Below are 21,412 nucleotides of genomic sequence, written 5' to 3'. Positions count from 1 at the left end.
AGTCTCACAGTTGGCCCTGCAGAACCCACATACGGGGAAAAGTCACCCTCCCTAGCCTGCAAATACTGAATTTTTGATCCAGGTAAAAAGATTACACATTTAAGTGGACGTGTGCAGTTCAAACCTGTGTTGTTCAAGAGTCAGCTGTACTTTCCAGCCCTGGAATTAGCAAGACCTCCAAGGAGCCCCAGTTCCTTTTAGAGGAGAATGCTATTTGGAAACCAAGATCTGGGTACTAGTTGTGCTCATTGCTAGTAGGGTGTCACTTCTAGCCCTCATAGTGGATTGGACAGAGCTAGAAAATACGTGTGTGTACACAGTAGATCTAGATTCCAATCCAGTACCACAAAGTTCACCTTCAGCCTTTCCATTTTTGTAATCCCTTTGTCCGAAAATGAGAAACTTCAACATTTATTTGCTTGCTTATTACAGTCTCCTGACCCTGCTGTCTTCTTTCTGAGCATTTGGGGGGAGAGGTGGTGACCGGAAATAGAGCAATGGTTCACTATTTTTTTTTTAAGTGGTAGTGGTAATAGTATATTTAAGGAACATAGGTGTTCCTTAAATTCTGCTATTGTCAGATATATGTTACATATTATAATTTTTGAAATACAAAAGTGTTAAAGTAATTCATCACATTAGTGATTACAAGAGAAAAGTTACCCAGATCATCTCCACAAAGTGTACTCACTATGAATACCCGGTGTGATATTCACACAGTGAGTGTACACCTGTAGGGTTAGGTATCTGGCTGAGAGTACAGGTAGGAGAGAGGAAGCATCTGAAATCCAAATGGTTTGTCCTAAACGTGAAAGGATCTAGATCTGGGAGATTTATTTGGAGATGACAGTAACTGTTCTGAAAAACAGCAAATCATTTCAATTCTTAACCAGAGCATTTTTGTGAGCATATTTCTAATACAGCTACCACTTGTGTTTATGAAAAAAATTAAAGTCTTACATTTTCGTCAAAGCCTTCTCTTCTGGCTTGTTCAGCCAAATCTCCACTGCCTTTGCTACTGAAAACATAAAATAAAAATCAGAGGCAAATGACAATAAAAAAGGAAATGCCACCATAACGTACAATCAGATCTGTAGTAAGGATCTGAATAATATTTATTTCAGATAATGCTAATTATTTGGAAAATGTGATCATTAACAAGTCCTTCAGAGTATCATATGCCATTAACTGAAAAAAATGTTTATGTTCCACTGCCAGAGTTCTGGGTTTGGGAATTATTTTGACACCAAAGTCATTTAATAAATGTAAGTGTAAATATAGTGTAAGTGTAAGTATTATTCGTAAGTATTGTGTGTAAATGTTTTTATAGCCAAGTAAATGCATTTAATTTAGACTAAAATTGTTTCCTACCTTTTTAGAGGGACTTTATTGTCCCCTCCAGCTTTCTCTTACAGCTTTTTCTCAGTAGAATGGCCAGCATTATATTAATTTTTTTTTTTTTTTTTTTTTTTTTGAGGCGGAGTCTCGCTCTGTCGCCCAGGCTGGAGTGCAGTGGCGCGATCTCGGCTCACTGCAAGCTCCGCCTCCCGGGTTCCCGCCATTCTCCTGCCTCAGCCTCCCGAGTAGCTGGGACTACAGGCACCGCCACCACGCCCGGCTAATTTTTTTGTATTTTTAGTGGAGACGGGGTTTCATTGTGTTAGCCAGGATGGTCTCGATCTCCTGACCTCGTGATCCGCCCGCCTCGGCCTCCCAAAGTGCTGGGATTACAGGCTTGAGCCACCGCGCCCGGCCTATATTAATTTTAAATTAGCTAAAATTTCTGGTGTCCTCAGAAATTAGGAGGCACTCCTGGGTGTACTGACTGTATATTTAGAATCGCCACATAGGTTGTTGGTGGTTTTGCAATTAAAACCTTACTCATGGCCAGGCATGGTGGCTCACGCCTGTAATCCCAACACTTTGGGAGGCCCCAGTGGGTGGATCACCTGAGGTCAGGAGTTTGAGACCAGTCTGACCAACATGGGGAAACCCTGTCTCTATTAAAAACAAAACAAAACAAAAAAACAACCTTATAAGGTTCTCCTGTAATGTCGAACTTTAAAATGGTAAGTTAAACATTTGAGAAAAGTCATCTTACGTTTTCTTGTCTTCATCTTTTCGAGCTTTCTTCAGTCTGAATTTCTCGAGAACATTTTTGTAACTCTGGGCATAATTTAAAATAGTTTGAAAATTCATCAAAATATATCCTTTATTATTAATGTTTTATCAAAGTAAAATAAATATGTAATGCTTGTCCCTCTGGATTGCTACCCTAAAGAATTGTGGAGGTAAATACTATGATTATCCTTCTTTCACGTGAACTCATTGCTACATATGGTTTACACCTGCTGGTGAAAACACAAAAGGGGTTCTTCAGTTGGGGGCATTACTCTGGAACTTGGAAAAAGCAAAAATCTTTAAAAAGCGTTAACATGTATTGCGTTAAGGATGTTAACACTTCTAATGAATATAACCAACATCATATTCAAGTGATAAAAGATGGGGGAAAAAAGCAAACTTAATTGGGGGATAGCTTAACAGTTTTTTTGGTTTGTTTTACAGATTAGTTCTTGGGCAAAGTTTGTAAACCCCACTAACCCCACAGCTACTAGGACCTCTTCTCTGTGAAATGCTATGCTTTAGAAACATGGGATATGCAGAGATGGCCAGACTGGCAGGGGAGATGTGACTGATACACATATAACTCTGCTACGCTCAAACTGAGGTAGATATTGAGAGGAGGACAGGACAGATTCCACTTTTTGAAGAAGAATAGAGTGATAGCAAGAGAGAAGAGCTGTAGGAATATTTCAGGGGTCAGAGAATGATTTGAGCAGAGGCTCAGAGGAGAGAGTGAGAACAAGCATGGTATAAAGCACAGTGCTCAAAACAGATGAGCCGGGACATACAGTGTTGTAAATAGAGGCAGAAAGGTAGAAACTATAGTAAAATTATAGTTAATGAAGATAGGTTGGGACTGTGAGACTTGAGGATTTGGAATGTTTGGGTAAGGAATTCGGACTTGACAGGCCTAGGGAAACTGATAACCACATCTGGACTGGCACAGGGAAGAGGCTACAATAGTCAGGAAATGTTACCATGGTGAAGGTAAGTACAAAAAGTACTGAAAGCCTCCTCTAGCGGCAGTTAGAATTTAAAGTATTCCACAAATGTAAGCAAGAACTACAGAGATAAACTATACATATGCCATGACGATAGACTATATAAGGGACAAGGAAACAAATTCTTTTCAAGTTTCTTGAGCCAGGAGTGACTTGAGAGGATAGTGTTGCCATGAACAGAAACAGGAAAGTGAGGAAGACAAGACACATGGAGTTCTGAGTTTAGATTGATAGAAATTTAACAGCTTCCAGAGCAAAAACTTTCCGGAAGGAAGAGAGGGTTTTATTATAATACTCAACAGTGCTTTGCATTTAGGAAATCACTCAATAACTATTTGATATATTGCACTCTGAAATAATTTTGGCTACATTTTTGAAGCCAGAGCATATCTCATTTCTGTAGTAATGAAATAATTTGAGTATCAGTAACACTGGATCAAAACACAAAACCAACTCTGGGGGTGGGAGTGGGGAGAACACGACCACTTGGGATTAAGTGGTATTCAAACTGCAGGAGGATAAACTGTATGAGATTTGTCTTAGAATTCTAATTAGGAAAGAAATTTGACTTACCTGTTTAATCATTTTACCAAGTTCAAAATCCGGCCTTCTGCCTATTGAATAATCAGCTTTCACTTCAGAGTAGGTATCATTAATAATTGCCAAGAACATATTCTAGGAATAAGTATTCAAAAAATTATTTCAATAAAAATTTAGTTTAGGCCGGGCGCGGTGGCTCAAGCCTGTAATCCCAGCACTTTGGGAGGCCGAGACGGGCGGATCACGAGGCCAGGAGATCGAGACCATCCTGGCTAACACGGTGAAACCCCGTCTCTACTAAAAAATACAAAAAACTAGCCGGGCGCGGTGGCAGGCGCCTGTAGTCCCAACTACTCGGGAGGCTGAGGCAGGAGAATGGCGTGAACCCGGGAGGCGGAGCTTGCAGTGAGCTGAGATCCGGCCACTGCACTCCAGCCTGGGCGGCAGAGCGAGACTCCGTCTCAAAAAAAAAAAAAAAAAAAAAAAAATTTAGTTTAAATGTTAGTGATTTTAACAAGTTTCAGGTTTGTAAAATTGCATTTAAATTTTAAAAGTAGGCCAGGCATGGTGGCTCACGCCTGTAATCCCAGCACTTTGGGAGGCCAAGGTGGGTGAATCACTTGAGGACAGGAGTTCAAGACCAGCCTGGCCAACATGGCAAAACCCCGTCTCTACTAAAAATACAAAAATTAGCCAGACATGGTGGCGTGCACCTGTAGTCCCAGCTACTCAGGAGGTTGAGGCAGGAGAATCTCTTGAACCCAGGAGGTGGAGGTTGCAGTGAGCCGAGTAAGATCACACCCACTGCACTCCAGCCCGGGCAACAGAGCAAGACTCTGTCTCAAAAAATAATAATAATAAATAATAAAAAAGAAACAAGCAAAACATCAAGCTTTAAAAGTAACCCGTATGCTCAAAAATGGGGAAATGTCTATGCAGACAATAAGTAGAATAGAAAATGTGTGGTGTGTGGGTATGGGCAAATATGTTTATTGCAAATGAGAAAAGCAGAATGTAAAAGAATGCATATGAACTGGTTATATATATGCAATATTACATAATGGAAGAAAATTGAGAATGATGTAATTATGTGTTCATAAGGGTGTTTTTTGTTTGTTTGTTTTTGAGACAGGGTCCCACCCTGTTGCCCAGGCTGGGGTGCAGTTGTGTGATCTCAGCTCACTGCAGTCTCCCACTCCCAGGTTCAAGCGATTCTCATGCCTCAGCCACCCAAGTAGCTGGGATTATAGGTGTGCATCACCAAGCCTGGTTAATTTTTGTATTTTTAGTAGAGACAGCATTTCATCATGTTGCCCAGGCTGGTCTCGAACTCCTGAGCTCAAGCGATCTGCTTGCCTCTGCCTCCCAAAGTGCTAGGATTATAGGTGTGAGCCACTGTGTCCAGCCAAGGGTGTTTGCTGTTACTGTTGTTTTTAAATTCTATGAAGCTGTTTAAATTCACAGTCTTACTACAGCTCCTGCAACTACTAATGTCCAGATAACACAAATGTAGAAAGGATATTCTTACCCCAACAGCCCACCTTTCACTGTGGCCCAGCTCTGTCACCCTAAGAGTCTTGTCTGTCACCAGGGGATAACTTCTGTGCCTGACAAAAAGTGTTTCCATGGAGGACAGTACAATGCCTTGACTAGAAAGGCAAGGTTCCTTGGTTAGGAAGCCCAAATAGACTTGTTCTGAGTGCATGTGAGAGATCTATCCTGATAACTCCTGAAAACCACAACATGTTAAGTGTTTGGCTGTAAGGGCCAAAAGCCATTGCAATATGGGCAGAATATTAATGGCCACATTCATGGCTCATGGCATGCATTGTCCCAGCCTGAAGAGACCTGGGACATTCAGATTATTTATGTGAAGGATTTAGCACATTCCCATCTAAAACACCCAGAAATTAACTACTGTGATTACATTCTTCGTTGGACAACTTGAAAACAGTCACTGGACTAGTGAACCTGGATTACTAGGGATCCACACAATTCTTAATAAATGTAAAGTACCCTGACAGCTGAGCAGAAATAATAGTTTATTCTAAATGAGTAATTTTATTTTTTATTTTAAAAAGTAAGAAATGTAAGGAATATATATTATCATTCTTACCAGCAGGACAAAGAACACAAAAAAGATGAAAGTGATGAAGTAAATGGGTCCCAAGATAGGATTGGCTTGCTGAATACCAGCAAAATTAAAATCTCCAAGAACAATTCGAAATTGTGCAAATCTTTAAGAGAGAAAAATATTAGAAAACATATACCTTCATGTACATACATGACAACTGATGGGAGTTACTAATGTCTCTAAGAGGATATCTAGCAGCATATGGCATATGCTTTCTGACTTTAATTATGTTACTACAGAGTTACGTAAAATTGGATGTAGAAAATTCCCCTAAAGAAAGACTTAGAGTACCTCAATAGCCGAATAGGTAATGTAGGACATGACTGCTTTAATGAATGTGAACTCAGTGTTCATCTATAACTTTTTTTTTTTTTTTTTTTGAGACAGTCAAACTCTTACCACCCAGGCTGGAGTGCAGTGGTGCTATCTCGGCTCACTGCAACTTCTGTCTCCCAGGTTCAGGCGATTCTCCTGCCTCAGCCTCCCAAGTAGCTGGGATTACAGGCGTGCATCACCATGCCCGGCTACTTTTTTTGTATTTTTAGCAGAGACAGTCTCACCATGTTGGCCAGGCTGATCTCAAACTCCTGGCCTTAAGTGATCCGCCCACCTCAGCCTCCCAAAGTGCTGGGATTACAGGCATGAGCCACTGCACCCAGCCCACCTGTAACATTTGAACCTGAGATACCTGTTTACTAACTGGTTTTGGCAGTGGCCTTCTTGGCCGGCTATGCCTGTGCCCTTCTAAACATTAGAACTTTGAATTTGTTCAAGTGATTTTTCAACTTGTAGAAGGTTTAGACCCAAGAGCCCTAAACTTTCTAATGTCAGTGAAGTGAATTTTTGTCTTAACCAACTCTTAAATTCTGATAAAATAGGGATGCCAACAATATGTCACTTGCTAGTCTCAAACAAGTGCTGATAATAATACTCAACATGATCCTAAGGTTTATTTTACCCTCTTTGATAGCCTGGTTTGATAAGAAATACCACTTAAAGTATTTCAAACCTTCCTTTTTCTAATTTTAAAGATGGAAAATGAAGAAATTAAGACTTTGCGTAGCACAGTAGTAACAAGTAGAATTAGAATTTTCTAACTTGAAAATCTTATTTTCTCATTATTAACTTCCAGTGGTCTCACTAGACATATCAGGAATATCAGTTTAAATTATGTGTGTGTGTTCTTTATTCTATGAGGAAATTTGGAAAGAATTTTTTTTTTTTTTTTGAGACGGTGTTTCGCTCTTGTCACCCAGGTTGGAGTGCAGTGGTGGGATCTTGGCTCACTGCAACCTCCATCTCTCCGGTTGGAGCGATTCTCCTGCCTCATCAGCCTCCTGAGTAGCTGGGATGACAGGCACGTGTCACCATGCCTGGTTAATTTTTGTATTTTTAGTAGAGATGGGGTTTCACCACGTTGGCCAGGTTGGTCTCAAATTCCTGACCTTAGGTGATCCACCCGCCTTGGGCTCTCAAAGTGCTGGGATTACAGGCGTGTGGAAAGAAATTTTTAATCCTATGTTGATAACTCTGCGTAATTGGTCAGTGAAAAGGGAGAAAGGCTGCTTGTCCCTTATTGCTTTTGCCAGTCACATAAAAGGAGCAAAGAGCTTTAATGAAGGAAGAAAAAGCATTCAAAGAAATGGGCTACATGAAGTCCTAGGACTCAGAGTTATCTGAGATTCCATCCTTGGCACCTAGCTAAGACCTGACCAAATCATACCTAAAGTATTTATCTTGCTTTTAATACTGGTTTGTAATGCTTTCCTCCATAAGATAGAGAAAATACTGAATTGGAAGGAAACTAAGTCTCACCACAAATCAAATATTTTTTCTGGCATAGGAGAATAAAAGGTTCTGTTTTAGTGTTTCTGCCATGATCTTTTATCTTTTTATCTTTAAGTTTAAAAAAAAAAAAAGATAAAGGAACCATTCTCATTCTTTTCTCCTCTCCAGAAGTTAGCTTAGTAACCAAAGCTTCCATTCAACCCTTTTCTGTCAGGAAAGTGTTAAGATACGTCTGCTCTGTAATAGTGAGAATGACAAAAACTGAAGCATTTACTGAATGGTTATAATCTCATAGAAACTGGAGGCTCCAAATACAGTCTCTCTTTTCTTAATCGGAGCTTAGTTTATCCATTTTGTTTCTTTTTCGCAAGCTGAAAGCACCATGGCACCTCAACATACAGGGTTATATTGAATGAAAATACTGTTTTGTAACTTTCTGATGCCCCGCAAACTTTAGATAGAGTTCTTCCTTATTGAATTACCATAACTAAAAGCCTGTTTCATAATAACGTGCCATTTGTCCTTAATAAGACTTTCCAGTCTCTCTCTTGGAGTCATTGATTGGGTCACTCCAAGAAATTCATCTTTAACTTGAGGGTGTAGCAATTCAAGCTCCCTTTTTGATGTATAGAAAGGTGACTGGATAGTCTTCTCCCTACACACACACACACACACACACACAGTGCAGGCCCTGGACCTTGCCTCTGTCTCCTTCCTGAGAGGTGGCCAGTAACACAGTTTCTCAACTATTTCTTCTGGATCAGCAAAAAAAAAAAAAAAAAGATTCTTGGAAGGTGGAAGAGAACCACAGGAAACTATTTCTTCCCTGTCCCCATCTAGACAATAATTACATGGACAGAATCTGTCAGATGTACTACTTTGGAACTCTAGAGTCTGTTGAAGAAGGCCTGCAACTTCCAGGAAAAAGCTTGGACAGTAAATTGCAGTTAATTTTGGACAATTTCAGCTTTTATCTCAATAGCTATGCATCCCCTACTCATTAGCCTCATAGATGGGATCCATTCACATGTTTGTGAAGCAGCTTGCATGTAGCTTATGGGAGCCATGTGGGGAATAAATACCATGTCTTTCAATAATTGGGGATCTGTGTGGTGACTGCTGATTGCTGCTTCTGATCGTGGAGATGCAGGCACTGAGGTGGGCAGCCATTGTTGCATCTCCATTGTTGCAAGACCATCCTTCAGCTGAAGCAATGTCCTTGGGATTTAAAGGGCTGTTATCCTTCCCCTACCTCTCACTTTATTCTTCTCTTTTCCTTTTTTGGGATCCAGACATTAAAGACTAGGACATTCAGAACCAACTCCATATCAGGGGAAAGTTAGGAAGTCATTGTGCATTCCCAGGGAAGGGCACAGGCTGAGGAAAAACCTGAGAAGACCTTAAGTGTGCAACTCAGGGTGATCCTTGGCATGGAGCCAGACTATAAAAATAAAAAATAAGAACAAAAAATGGCAAACTGTGGGGAAGGGGAAGAATCTGATTTTCAAAGTTAACACATTATTAGATTCAAATGTCTGGTTTGAATTTTTATTATTTTTTATTTTTTGTACAGACATAGTCTCCCTTAGTTTCCCAGGCTGGTCTCAAACTGCTGGGCCACTTGCCTTGGCCTCCCAAAGTGCTAGGAGGTTCCCAAAGTGCAATGGCTCCAAAATGTGAGCCACCACACCCAGCTTGGTTTGAATTTTTTAAAAATCACAAAATCACAAGACATACAAAGTTTGAATCTAAAAATTCACCAAAAAATCACTAGATACACAAACAGGGAAATATGAGCCATTCAGTGGAAAAAACAAAACCAAAACCAAAAAAAACGCAAGCTAGTAGATACTGTCTCTGAGAAAGACCAGATGACGGCCTACTAGACAAATACTTTAAAATAACTGTCTTAAAGATGCTGAAAGAACTAAAGGAAAGCATGGATGAAATCAAGAAAATGTGAACAAAATGGAAATATCAATAAAGTGAAAACCTAAAAAGAAACAAAAAATTCCAAGATGGAAAAATAATAACCAAAATGAGAAATTTACTAAAGGGATTCAAAGGAAGATTTGAGCAGGCAGAAAAAAGAATCAATGAACTTGAAGATAGGATAATTTACATTATTGAGTCTGAGAAACAGGAAAAAGAAGAAAAGTGAACAGGGCTAGGTGGCTAACGCTTGTAATCCCAGCACTTTGGGAGGCCAAGACAGGTGGATCACCTGAGGGCAGGAGTTCGAGACCAGCCTGACCAACATGGAGAAACCCCGTCTCTACTGAAAATACAAAACTAGCCAGGCATGGTGGTGCATGCCTGTAATCCCAGCTACTCGGGAGGCTGAGCCAGAAGAATCACTTGAACCTGGGAGGCGGAGGTTACAGTGAGCTGAGATCATACCACTGTGCTCCAGCCTGGGCAACAAGAACAAACTCCATCTCAAAAAAAAAAAAAAAAAAAAAAGAAAAGAAAGAAAGAAAATAATCCAATTTAGAAATGGACAAAGGACCTCAGTAGACATTTCTCAAAATAAGACACACAAATGGTCAACAGATATATGAAAAAATGGTCAACATCACTAATCAGGAAAATGCAAATTAGGCCAGGCACAGTGGCTCACACCTGTAATCCCAGCACTTTGGGAGACTGAGGCAGGTGGATCACTTGAGGTCAGGAGTTCGAGACTAACCTAGCTAACATGGTGAAACCCCATCTCCACTAAAAATACAAAAAGTAGCCAGGCGTGGTGGTGCATGCCTGTAATGCCACCTACTCGGGAGGCTGAGGTGGGAGAATCACTTGAACCCAGGAAGAGGAGGTTACAGTGAACCGAGATCATGCCACTGCATTCTGGCCTGGGCAACAGAGCAAGACTCCATCTCAAAAAAAAAAACGAAACAAAATGAGCTATCACCTCGCCACTGCACTCCAGCCTGGGCAACAGAGCAAGACTCCATCTCAAAAAAACAAAACAAAATGAGCTATCACCTCACATCTGTTAGAATGGCTCTTATCAAAAAGATAACAAGTGTTATCGAGGATGGAGACAAAAAGAAAACTTCATACACTGTTGGTGGGAATGTAAAATGGTACAGCCACTATGCCAAACAGTATTGATATTCCTCAGAAAATTAAAAATAGGACTAACATATGATCCAGCAATCCACTTCTTGGTATATGTATCTACAGGAAATAAAATCAGTATGTGAAAGAAATATGTGCTCTCCCATGTTCACTGCAGCATTGTTTAGCCGAGATAGGGAATCAACCTACATGTCTATTAATGGTTAAATGGATAAAGAAAATATGGCATATATAAACAATGGAACACTATTCAATCTTTGAAAAGGAGGAAATACTGTCATTTGTGACAAGGATGAAATTGGAGGACCATCATATTAAGTGAAATAAGCAAGGCACAGAAGGACAAATACTGCATGATCTCACTTATATGTGGAGTCTGAAAAAATTGAAGTCATAGAAGCGAAGGGCAGAATGGCAATTGCCAGGGGTTGGAGAGGTGGAGTTCAAGGGAAATTGAGAGATGTATGTCAATGGGTGTAACATTTCAGTTAGACAGAATAATAAGTTCTGGAGATCTACTGTATAGCATGGTGACTATAGTTAATAATGTATACTTGAAAATTGCTAAGAAAGTAGATCTTAAATGTTCTTACCACAAAAAATGATAAATATGAGAGGTGATGGATATGTTAAACATAGCCTGATTTAATCATTTCACAATGTGTACATATTTCAAAACATCACACCTATAGCATAAATATATATAATTTTAATTATACCTTAATAAGTCTGGAGGGGGAAATAGATCATGTGATCCAGCAATTCTACTTCTGGGTATATAACCAAAGGAACTGAAATATCCATCCAACTGAATGGATATTTATACATCCATGTTCACAGCACTGTTATTCACAATAGCTAAAATGTGGAACCAACCCAAATGTGTATTGACAGATGAATGAATAGGCAAAATGTGGAATATACATATAATAGAATATTATTCAGCCTTTTTAAGGAAGGAAATTCTGACTACATGCTACAACATGGATGAAACTTAAGGGCATTTATGCTAATGAAGTAATCCAGTCACAAAAAGACAAATAATATATGATTCCACTTATATGTTGTACCTAGAGTAATCAAAATCATAGCAACAAAAAGTAGAATGGTGGCTGACAGGGGCCGGGGAAGGGGAAAATAGGGAGTTATTGTTTTAATTGGTATAGAGTTTTTGTTTTCCAAGATGAAGAGATTTGGAGATAGATGGGGGTGATGGTTGCACAATATGAATGTGCTTAATATCACTGATCTGTACACTTAGAAGTGGTTTAAATGGTAAATTTTATGTTATATATATTTTATCACCATAAAATTTTTGAAAAAAGAGCTTAAAAATGCCTTCAGGGCAAATAGCTTTGGGTGCTGGGCTTACTTCTCTGGGTTGTGGCCTTCTGACTTTGACCCAGTTATTACTCACTTTCTTATTAATTTTTCATTGTTTTTTATGTCATCCAGCTTTTAAAATTGTCCTCAAGAGGAGATTGATCTGAATAGCCTAACACATCATTACCAAAAACAGACGTCCTCTCATTAACCCATTCCAAAGTTCTCTACCTGTTCTGTGCTTTATACTTTCCTTTCTTCTTCACTACCCACGGTAAGACAAATTTCCTAGGCTCTGTAAATTATTACATCTGTATTAAATTCCAATTATTACCAAGTTTTATTATTATTTTTATTATTTTAGAGATGGGATCTCCCTCTGTTGCCCATGCTGGAGTGCAGTGGCACGATCATAGCTCACTGTGACCTCAAACTCCCAGGCTCAAGTGATCCTCCTGCCTCAGCCTCCTGAGTAGTTAGGAATACAAGCATATGCCACCACATCCAGCTAGTTGTTTTTTAATTTTTGTAGAAACGGAGTCTTGCTGTGTTGCCCAGGTTGGTCTTGAACTCCTGGCCTCAGTGATTCTCCCATCTTGGCCTCCCTAATGCTGGGATTATAGGTGCCATGGGGCCCAGCCTCAAGCTATTTTAAAAATACATGTTTGGCAGATTAGCAAAGGACGATCAGGTCAATATCAATAAAAATATTAAGATGGAGCCCTCTAAAGAAAACACTTAAGATTTCTTTTGGCTGGGTGTGGTGGCTCACATCTGTAATCCCAGTGCTTTTGAGATGCCGAGGCAAGAGGATTGCTTGAACTCAGGAGTTCAAGACCAGCCTGGGCAACATGGCTAAACCTTGTCTCTCCAAAATACAAAAATTGGCTGGATGTGGTGGCACACCCAGCTACTCAGGAGGCTGAGGTGGGAGGATTTCTTGAGCCCAGGAGTTTCAGGATGCAATGAGCAGTGATAATGCCATTGTATGCCAGCCTAGGTGACAGAGTGGAGACCCTGTCCAAAAAACAAAATACCAAGAGAATAAATACTATAGAGACATGGGGGACAATTTCCATTATTTTAGGTAAAATTATCACTTCCAATGAAAAATGAAAAATTATTTTTCTAACTTGACCTAGTAACACCTTAAAAATGGACACCATCACCCATTTGGCTCCTTCAATGCCAAACCCTAATTTGAATGTGATAGATATTTAGCCATCAATGAAAATATCAGCCAGGCTGGTGGCTCATGCCTGTAATCCCAGCATTTTGGGAGGCCGAGGCAGGAGGTTCACTTGAACCCAGAAGTTTAAAAGCACCCTGAGCAACATGGTGAGACTCCCTCTCTACAAAAAATAATAAAAATGTAATCAATCAGGTGTGGTGGTGCACACCTGTAGTCCTAGCTACTTCGGAGGCTGAGGATAGCTTGAGTCCAGAAGTTTGAGGCTGCAGTGAGCTAAAAAAAAAAAAAAAAAAAAAATCAAACTAACCTTAAATATATTAAAGCTTATATTACTACTTATCATAGAAGGTTAGACCTTTCCATTTTTTTGTAAGAAAATATAGAAGATATAATTACATTTATACTAAGAGCTTACATGGAATTCTGAAAAGTGGAAAAGTCATCAACTTGTGATCCAAAAATAAGAAATCCTAACTGGGCATAAGCAAAGAATATTATAAAAAACATGATGGCAAATCCTACTATGTCTTTAATACAACGGGACAAGGTTGATGACAGCTGAGACATTGTCTTGTTAAAGCTTATGAATTTGAATATCTGAAAAAGAACAAAGTTAATTGAAATAGGAGAATATCAAAGATGAAATTACTTAGAATAAATTAATTTCAGAAGAATTCTGCTTCGAATTAAAGGAGATATTTAATGATAATCACGGGTGTTTGAGGATTTGCCAGCAATCATTACAAGGCCAAACTTCTGGGGTTTTTTTTGTTTTCTTGAGATGGAGTCTCACTCTGTCATCCAGGCTGGAGTGCTGTGGCGCGATCTCGGTTCACTGCAACCTCCGCCCCCTAGGTTCAAGCGATTCTCCTGCCTCAGCCTCCCTAGTAGCTGGGATTACAGGCATGTGCCACCACACCCGGCTAATATTTTTTATATTTTTAGTAGAGAGGATTTCACCATGTTGGCCATGCTGGTCTCAATCTCCTGAGCTCAGGTGATCCACCCACCTCGGCCTCCCAAAGTCCTGGGATTACAGGCGTGAGCCACCACGTCTGGCCAACTTTTTTTTTTCTGTCATCCAGGCTGCAGTGTAGTGGGGGATTACAGCTCTCTGTAACCTCCACCTCGAGGGCTCAAGGGATCCTTTCACCTCAGCCTCCAGAGTAGCTGGGACTACAGGTGTGCACCACCACACCCAGTTAATATTTTTTGGTATCTTTGGATTTCCCAGGCTGGTCTCGAACTCCTGGGGCCAAGAATCTACCCGCCTTGGCCTTCCAAAGTGCTAGGAGTACAGTGTGAGCCACTGTGCCTGGCCCAAACTACTTTTAAAATTACTTAATAGTTGAAAAACTATTTTTCCCCATGACTTTTTAGTTTAATTTTTCATTATGCTATTACACTGTTTGTATTATTTAATATAATAAAATATAAATACCTTTATCCATGCAAAAAAGATGGTAATAGCAATTATATTATTGTAATAAATGTGCCAGCATGCAAGAAAATAGAAATCTGAATATTGTTCAGTACTTTCCAACAGCTCTCCAAGTAAGAGAAAAATTTGTACATTACAGTATGTGTTGAAGGAAACAGCCACAAAACACAACTAAATGGGAAAATAAGAAGGGTTAAGTTAGAGAATATCTCTACCTCTAAATATCTTACAGCCTATGAGGAAACACAAAAAAAGTTCACCAGAAGTTTAACAAAAAGGGAAGGAAAGATACGACATATGCTTTTACATAAATGGAAATAACCCTCAACTTATGCAAGTTTAAGGTAGCACTAATTATTATAAAGTTGAAAAATATTAATTGCTTGGCCATCCTAACCTATCTAAATCTTTATTTCTTTGAGTCATAAAGCACAAATGTATAAAATGATTATGTAACTCTGAGGCCATAAGGATTTCTGCTCTACATAATACTTAAAAGCTAAACATTTTCTACTGTGTAATACTACAAGAAAACAATTTATAATTACAAAAAATAAAACCTTCTGGAACCTTTTAACAACCCTTTAAAAGAGTATTTCAGAACCAGGCTGTTTTAGCTATCAGAGCTTTATAACTGACATGAACATTTTCCTTTGACTATTCTTGCCTGAAATGCTCAGATAAACATTTAATGTTATGTCCTTTGTAAGATATTAGTGGAATTACCAGAGAGGTAGGTGGCATACTTTCTGACTCTCAGAAACTTTCAATCTGGTTTTGGGAAACAAGGCTTAAATACTTGATTGGCTATAATTAAGGGCCAATAAGGGTGAAAGATCAAATTGTATAAGCTAGAAACATTGGTTCTTTGTTCATGAGACCAAGCCCTTTAACATTTGTCTCGGCCTGCCTAAATCTCTGTTTATTTCAGTACATTTCATTGACTAGAACTGATGGTCTTTGGTGTTTCTTTCAGGGACTGTTTCTCCAAACCTGGTGCCCTCTGGACCCACAAGGTCCCCTCTGGCTGCTCACCCCTGTCAGTATTCTGCCTAGCCTTGTCTTTTGTCTATGTTTTCAAAATTTATTATGAGGAAAAAACCAGATTTGGCAACACAGATTATTTTAAACAGCCTTGCCCCCAAAGACCTGTGACTGGTGAAACTCAAGGCCCTGAAAGTAATACATTTTTTGAGTGGGGGTAGGGAGACCTACTGTGCACATTAAAGCGTAATATTTCTGGAATCACCTTTCCCTGTAGGTTTACGCTGACCCTCCCAAGGACCAAATCAGAAGAAAATAGATCTCTCCCTTTTGGAGGCACACCATTAATAGTACTATTCCTAGTTCATTTTATGTTTGATACTTAATAATTTTCAAAATAAGTCCTGGATGGAATAGAAGATTCTGTCTTTTTACACCTCCTTCATTGGTAGGTTCAGATGTGATCCGCTTCAACCATGCACATGAATATATACTCACCAGCAAAAGTAGCAATTCTAGCCAGTTCCAAATACTTTTGAAATAGGCAGACTTAAATTCTTTTATTTTTTTGACTTCTTGTGTTGTGAAGACAAAAAGAAAAATACAAAATGTGATTTCACAGGAAGCAATAAAATAATCATAGTAGCTAACATATCTGAGGAGCTTCACAGAGTAAAACTGCCATGAAGTAAGTATTCCTCCAGTTGCAGGGAATTCTGCCACCAATCTGTAAAATCAGGTTTGTGAAAGCAAATGTTCATTTCAAGCATTTATATTTCAGTACGCAATGTGAAATTTTCAATCAATGATTATGTATGCTTTAATGATAATCAGTTTTTTTTTTTTATAAAGTATGTTTCCTTGGGGAAATGGGTTCAATTTAAACATCTTCTAGATTTACTTATTTCACAGTGGCTCCACTTTTTCTATACCTGAATATTCACAGTGGTCAAAGACCAATGTAAATGAGAAAGCAAATTGTGATTTTTTTTTTCAGATATTCATTCTATTTTGTGTTCAGCTTGCTTGTTCATAACTGGGAATATAATTTATGTCCACAGGAGAATGATATGTTCAAGAAAATGCTATACCATTAGTTACTGTTATTAGTTAGAACTTTTCCCCAATATACATAATTTTTGAATACTTCAGAGGGAGGACATACATTCTCCCTCTTTAGATGATCAGAAATGCTTGCTTCTAAATGTCAAGGTCACATATTCTACTAAAGCAATGTTTTCTGTTGGATGCTGGATACAAAAATCTATATGCAGACAGAAGTATAAAAATTAAATCCAACACTACATATAAAAAGATTTTGAGGTTCTCTGGTGTTCTCCACAACTTCTGATAATTAAGAATTGGTGGTAATTTAAGGAACCAGCATTTCTATCACAATATTATAATTTAATTATTCCTACTAAAGATTTTAGCAAATGTCATTGGTACTCTTATAAGGTGCTCCCAAAACAACAAAAACAAAACCTCAGTTAACAAATAAAACTTACATCTTACACATCCTAGGTAGTGAGTGAAGTGAACTAAACTCAATATTATGATCTGAAGTGCAGACTAATCAAAAAGGAACAATAATATTCTGTTTAATTTGCCTGATAATTGTACAAAAACGAAAATAAACAGATAAGGTATAAGTAATATGCATCTACACAACTACTGATTAGATACTCCAGTTAACAGTTTCAAAGTCTGCTGAAGTTTCTAAAAAATAACGTTTTAAAAGGTAACAGAGTAAGTGTAAAACTTTCAGAGAGGAAATCTGGACTTAATCTGATATTACAAGGGCTTCTTCATATGTCTTAAAGCCAGTTACCTCAATGCTTCCATTCTTGTTTAGGACATAAAAATAATTTGTATTCTTCACTTTATCCTGATCAGGACTGTTGGAAAGGGTGAATGAAGTTGGTAAAAAGCTCTGATTCTCTGAGAGAAAAGAACTTTAAAATAAAAGGTATAACATCCATTGGCTGCTTCAGGCAGTTCATTTGTTTTATTCATTTTTACATATTTTAAAGGCCATGGTGTGTTTCACTCTCCCTGTTGCACGGGGAGCAAAATCTCCTAAACTCCAATTCCATAGTCCATTCAGGAAAAAATGTTAAGACTTATGAGATAAAAGTGGCTCACTGATATTAAATTTTTTTTAACTTTTATTTTAGGTTCAGGGGTGCATGTGCAGGTTTGTTATATAGGTAAACTTGTGACTTGGGGGTTTGGTGTACAGATTATTTTTTCACCTGGGTACTAAGCATACTTCCTGACAGTTTGTTTCTGAGCCTCCTCCTTCCCACCCTCCTCCATCAAGTAGGCCCCAGTGTCTGTTGTTCCCCCTTTTCTGTCCATGTGTTCTCATTATTGAGTTCCCACTTATGAGAACATGTAGCTTTTGGTTTTCTGTTCCTGTGTGGGTTTGCTAAGGATGATGGCCTCCAGCTCCATCCATTTCCCTGCAAAGGATATGATCTCATTCTTTTTATTGCATAGTATTACATGGTGTATAGTAGACACTGTTGTTTGCCTCTCTAGCAGTCATTATCCCATTTTTTCTAACAGAATCTTAATTGTATTCAGTCTTCCACCCATCCCAGATCACTTAGGGGAAGCTGATTAAATCCCCAGGCAGATCCAGTCATGGTAATCCTTTACTAAGTGTTTGATTCTAGGGCAAATCCTTTTCTAGTGCTTGATTCTGACTCCCATATTGTTCGAAGATCAACTATACATTGAATTTAAAAAACAGCCGAAGCCCTCATCATCTGAACCCACAAATGAAGGAGGTATAAACCCTTATTAGGGTTTTGTTCATGCTTGTGCTGAGATTAAAATCCCAAGGTTTAAAATAAAAATAATGTAGGCTGGGCACGGTGGCTCACGTCTGTAATCCCAGCACTTTGGGAGGCCGAGGCGGGTGGATCACCTGAGGTCAGGAGTTCGAAACCAGCCTGGCCAACATGGCAAAACCCTGTCTCTACTAAAAATACAAAAATTAGCTGGATGTGGTGGTGCACGCCTGTAATCCCAGCTACTCAGGAGGCTGAGGCAGTAGAATCGCTTGAACCCAGGAGGCAGATGTTGCAGTGTGCTGAGATCATGCCACTGTACTGCAGCCTGGGCGATAGAGCTAGACTCCATCTCAAAAATAAAATAAAATTAAAAATAAAAAAATGAAAAATGTGGTTCTACTGTCAATATGAAAAAGTAACCACATTGTTTTATTATTTCAAAATTTATTTAGGAACATGGAGATTACATACAATGTTTTATATTGTTTAAGAATATGTAGTCTCATTTCTTGTCTTTCTGCAGCTTCAAAGAGCTATCATTTAGTCTTGATAATTTCCTCTTCTAATCAGATCATTAAAATCTGTTGGTTTCCTTTCAGAATGGCTTCTTTATTAAGTTACTCATTTTTGTCTCAAGAATGAACAATTTAAATTTCAATGAGTAATAGCAGCCAGGATCCCAGAAATATTAGAGCCTGTGGTATATTGCAAAAATAGCTATAGTTCTTCACATCTTTTTGCCTGGCCTGTCACCCAGGAGAGGGTGTACTGCCCCAGCCCTTGATGCTGGACTCGACCATGTGAATTTCTTTGGCCAATGGGATGTTAACAAATATGATGCAAGCAGAAACTTGAAATGAGTTTATACATTAGAACTTGCTCTTTGGGACCTCTACAATTGCCATGAAAAAGACATGCCTGGGCTAACTTGGACCCAGGAGAAGGATGAGACACATGTAGAGCAGAACCAACTCAAAGACACATGTGTGGGTCCTGCCAAATAGCAGCTATATTGGCAAGCCTAACAGAGATCAGTCAAGCCCAGCTGGATCAATTGAACTCTAAACACATGAGAAATATTTATTGTAAGCCACTACACTTGGAGGTGGTTTGTTCCCTAGGAAAAGCTAGATACAAGACCTAACTTGGGCCTCAGCTCTCTACCTCTGAATCATTTAGGAGGCTTTTGGTTGTAACCAAAAACCCCAACTTAAATTGGTTTAAACAATAAAGAAATTTATTTCTGTCACACAGCAGCAGTTTCAGAGATAACAGCAGACACCATTTGTGGTAAGTTCACAGATCTAGCTCCATTACTTTGAGATGGCTTCAGTTTTGCCCTCCTTTGTGTTAGCTAAGTATCTTACGCTTCCCCAAGATGATTGTGTACAAGCAGCAACTGTGATTATATGTCATTGATGTCAGTAAAGAGATAGCACCAACCAAAGAGAAAAAAAAAGTTATTCCCGTTAGTCTAATTGGGTTACCTTAGGTCACCTCCCTAACATGGACCATGCTAATTGATTTATGCCAGGCCAAGCTCACTACACTCCAGCCTGGGCGACAGAGTGAGACTCAGACTTAAAAAAAAACCATAAGGAAGAGAAAATATATTTACTATTCACTAAGTGGGTCTTCATAATGATCTTTATCCTAGTGGCCTTCATACTGAGTAGGCTGAGGAGGAGGAGGGGAAGAGGAAGGGAAGGTCTTGCTGTCTCAGGGGTGGCAGAGCGGAAGAAGTGGAGGAGTGCATTCAGTGAAACTTTACAAATTTTACATAATAATTTTTCTCTGACATTTTTTTCATTTTTCTAAAAATGTTTCTACACAGTACCAGTCCTTCAACCCTTTGCTTTAGTTTCTGCGCCTATATCATCGAAGGGTCCATGTCATAAAAGAAGTCAAAAGCAGTCTTGAATAATTGGAACCCTTCTCCAGATGTCTAATGTCCATTTATTTTCTGTTCTGTTTCTGTGTTTTCCTTCTCATCATTTGGCACTGATTTGGAAGCACCCATCTCCATCAAGGACTCTTCTGTTAATTCGTCTGGTGTGGTGTCCATTAGCTCTTGATTTCTCCAAAATCAGTATCCTGAAACCCTTCACCCTCCCACTTTTTTTTTTTTTTTTGCCACATTTACATCTCTTTCATGATTTCTTTGATTGACTCTGTCATAAATCCTGTGAAGTCATGCACATCTGAACAGTTTTTTCCAGCGGGTATTTATTGTTTCAGGTTTGATAGCTTCACAGTTTTTAATAACGATGGCATCTTCAATAATGCAATCCTTCCACACTTTCATGATGTTCTCTCTGTTGGGGTTCTCTTCCGTAGTATCGACAATCCTTTCTAAAGAGTACTGTGTGTTATGAGCCTTAAAAGTCCTCATGATCCCCTGATCTAGAGGCTGAATTAGAGACGTTGTGTTTGGGGGTAAGTAAACCACTGGAAAAAGCATCAATGGAACCATTCTAGAAAAAGAGTTCTAATTGTCCAGGCCTTCTTGTTGTACAACCAAAAGACTGGAAGCTGGTGTTTTATCTTTTCCCTTCAAGGTTAGGGGGTTAGCAGTTTTATAGATAAGGGTAGTCCAGATGATAAACCTGACTTCATTTGCACAAAACAGTAGAGTTAGCCTGTTTCTTCCTGCCTTAAATCCTTGTGCTTGCTTCTCTTCCTTATTAATAAATGTTCTTTATGGCATTTTTTTTTCCAGAATACGGCACTATTGTCTGCATTAAAAACCTGTTCAGGCAGATATCCTTTCTCCTCAATGATTTTCATAATGACGTCTGCTATATTGTCTGCTGCCACTTGGTTGGCAAAAGCTACTTCTGCTATCTTGACATTTTTGAAAGTGAAACCTCTTTCTAAAAGTATCAAACCAACCGTTGCTGGCATTAAATTCTCCAACTTTAGATCCTTCACTTTCCTTTTACCAGTTGCCACATGATTACTTTTCTTTTCTTTCTTTCTTTTTTTTTTGAGACGGAGTTT

General features: G+C 38.9%; 1 protein-coding gene across 1 annotated transcript in view; it reads right to left on the bottom strand.

Moving 5' to 3' along the window:
* The window catches only part of PKD2L2 (polycystin 2 like 2, transient receptor potential cation channel), a 42,543-nt gene that overhangs the window by 9,536 nt on the left and 11,595 nt on the right, over positions 1–21,412 (bottom strand). The window contains exons 5-11 of the mRNA XM_005557879.4: positions 16,110–16,338; positions 14,628–14,798; positions 13,602–13,783; positions 5,782–5,902; positions 3,699–3,800; positions 2,102–2,166; positions 961–1,015 (exon numbers count right to left, since the gene is read on the bottom strand). Of these exons, the coding sequence (XP_005557936.3) occupies positions 961–1,015; positions 2,102–2,166; positions 3,699–3,800; positions 5,782–5,902; positions 13,602–13,783; positions 14,628–14,798; positions 16,110–16,338 (925 nt within the window). The remainder of the gene's footprint in view (positions 1–960; positions 1,016–2,101; positions 2,167–3,698; positions 3,801–5,781; positions 5,903–13,601; positions 13,784–14,627; positions 14,799–16,109; positions 16,339–21,412) is intronic.

Source organism: Macaca fascicularis, chromosome 6, assembly GCF_037993035.2.
Source record: "Macaca fascicularis isolate 582-1 chromosome 6, T2T-MFA8v1.1".
NCBI classification, from domain to species: domain Eukaryota; kingdom Metazoa; phylum Chordata; class Mammalia; order Primates; family Cercopithecidae; genus Macaca; species Macaca fascicularis.
This window is presented reverse-complemented; position numbering and strand designations above follow the sequence as displayed.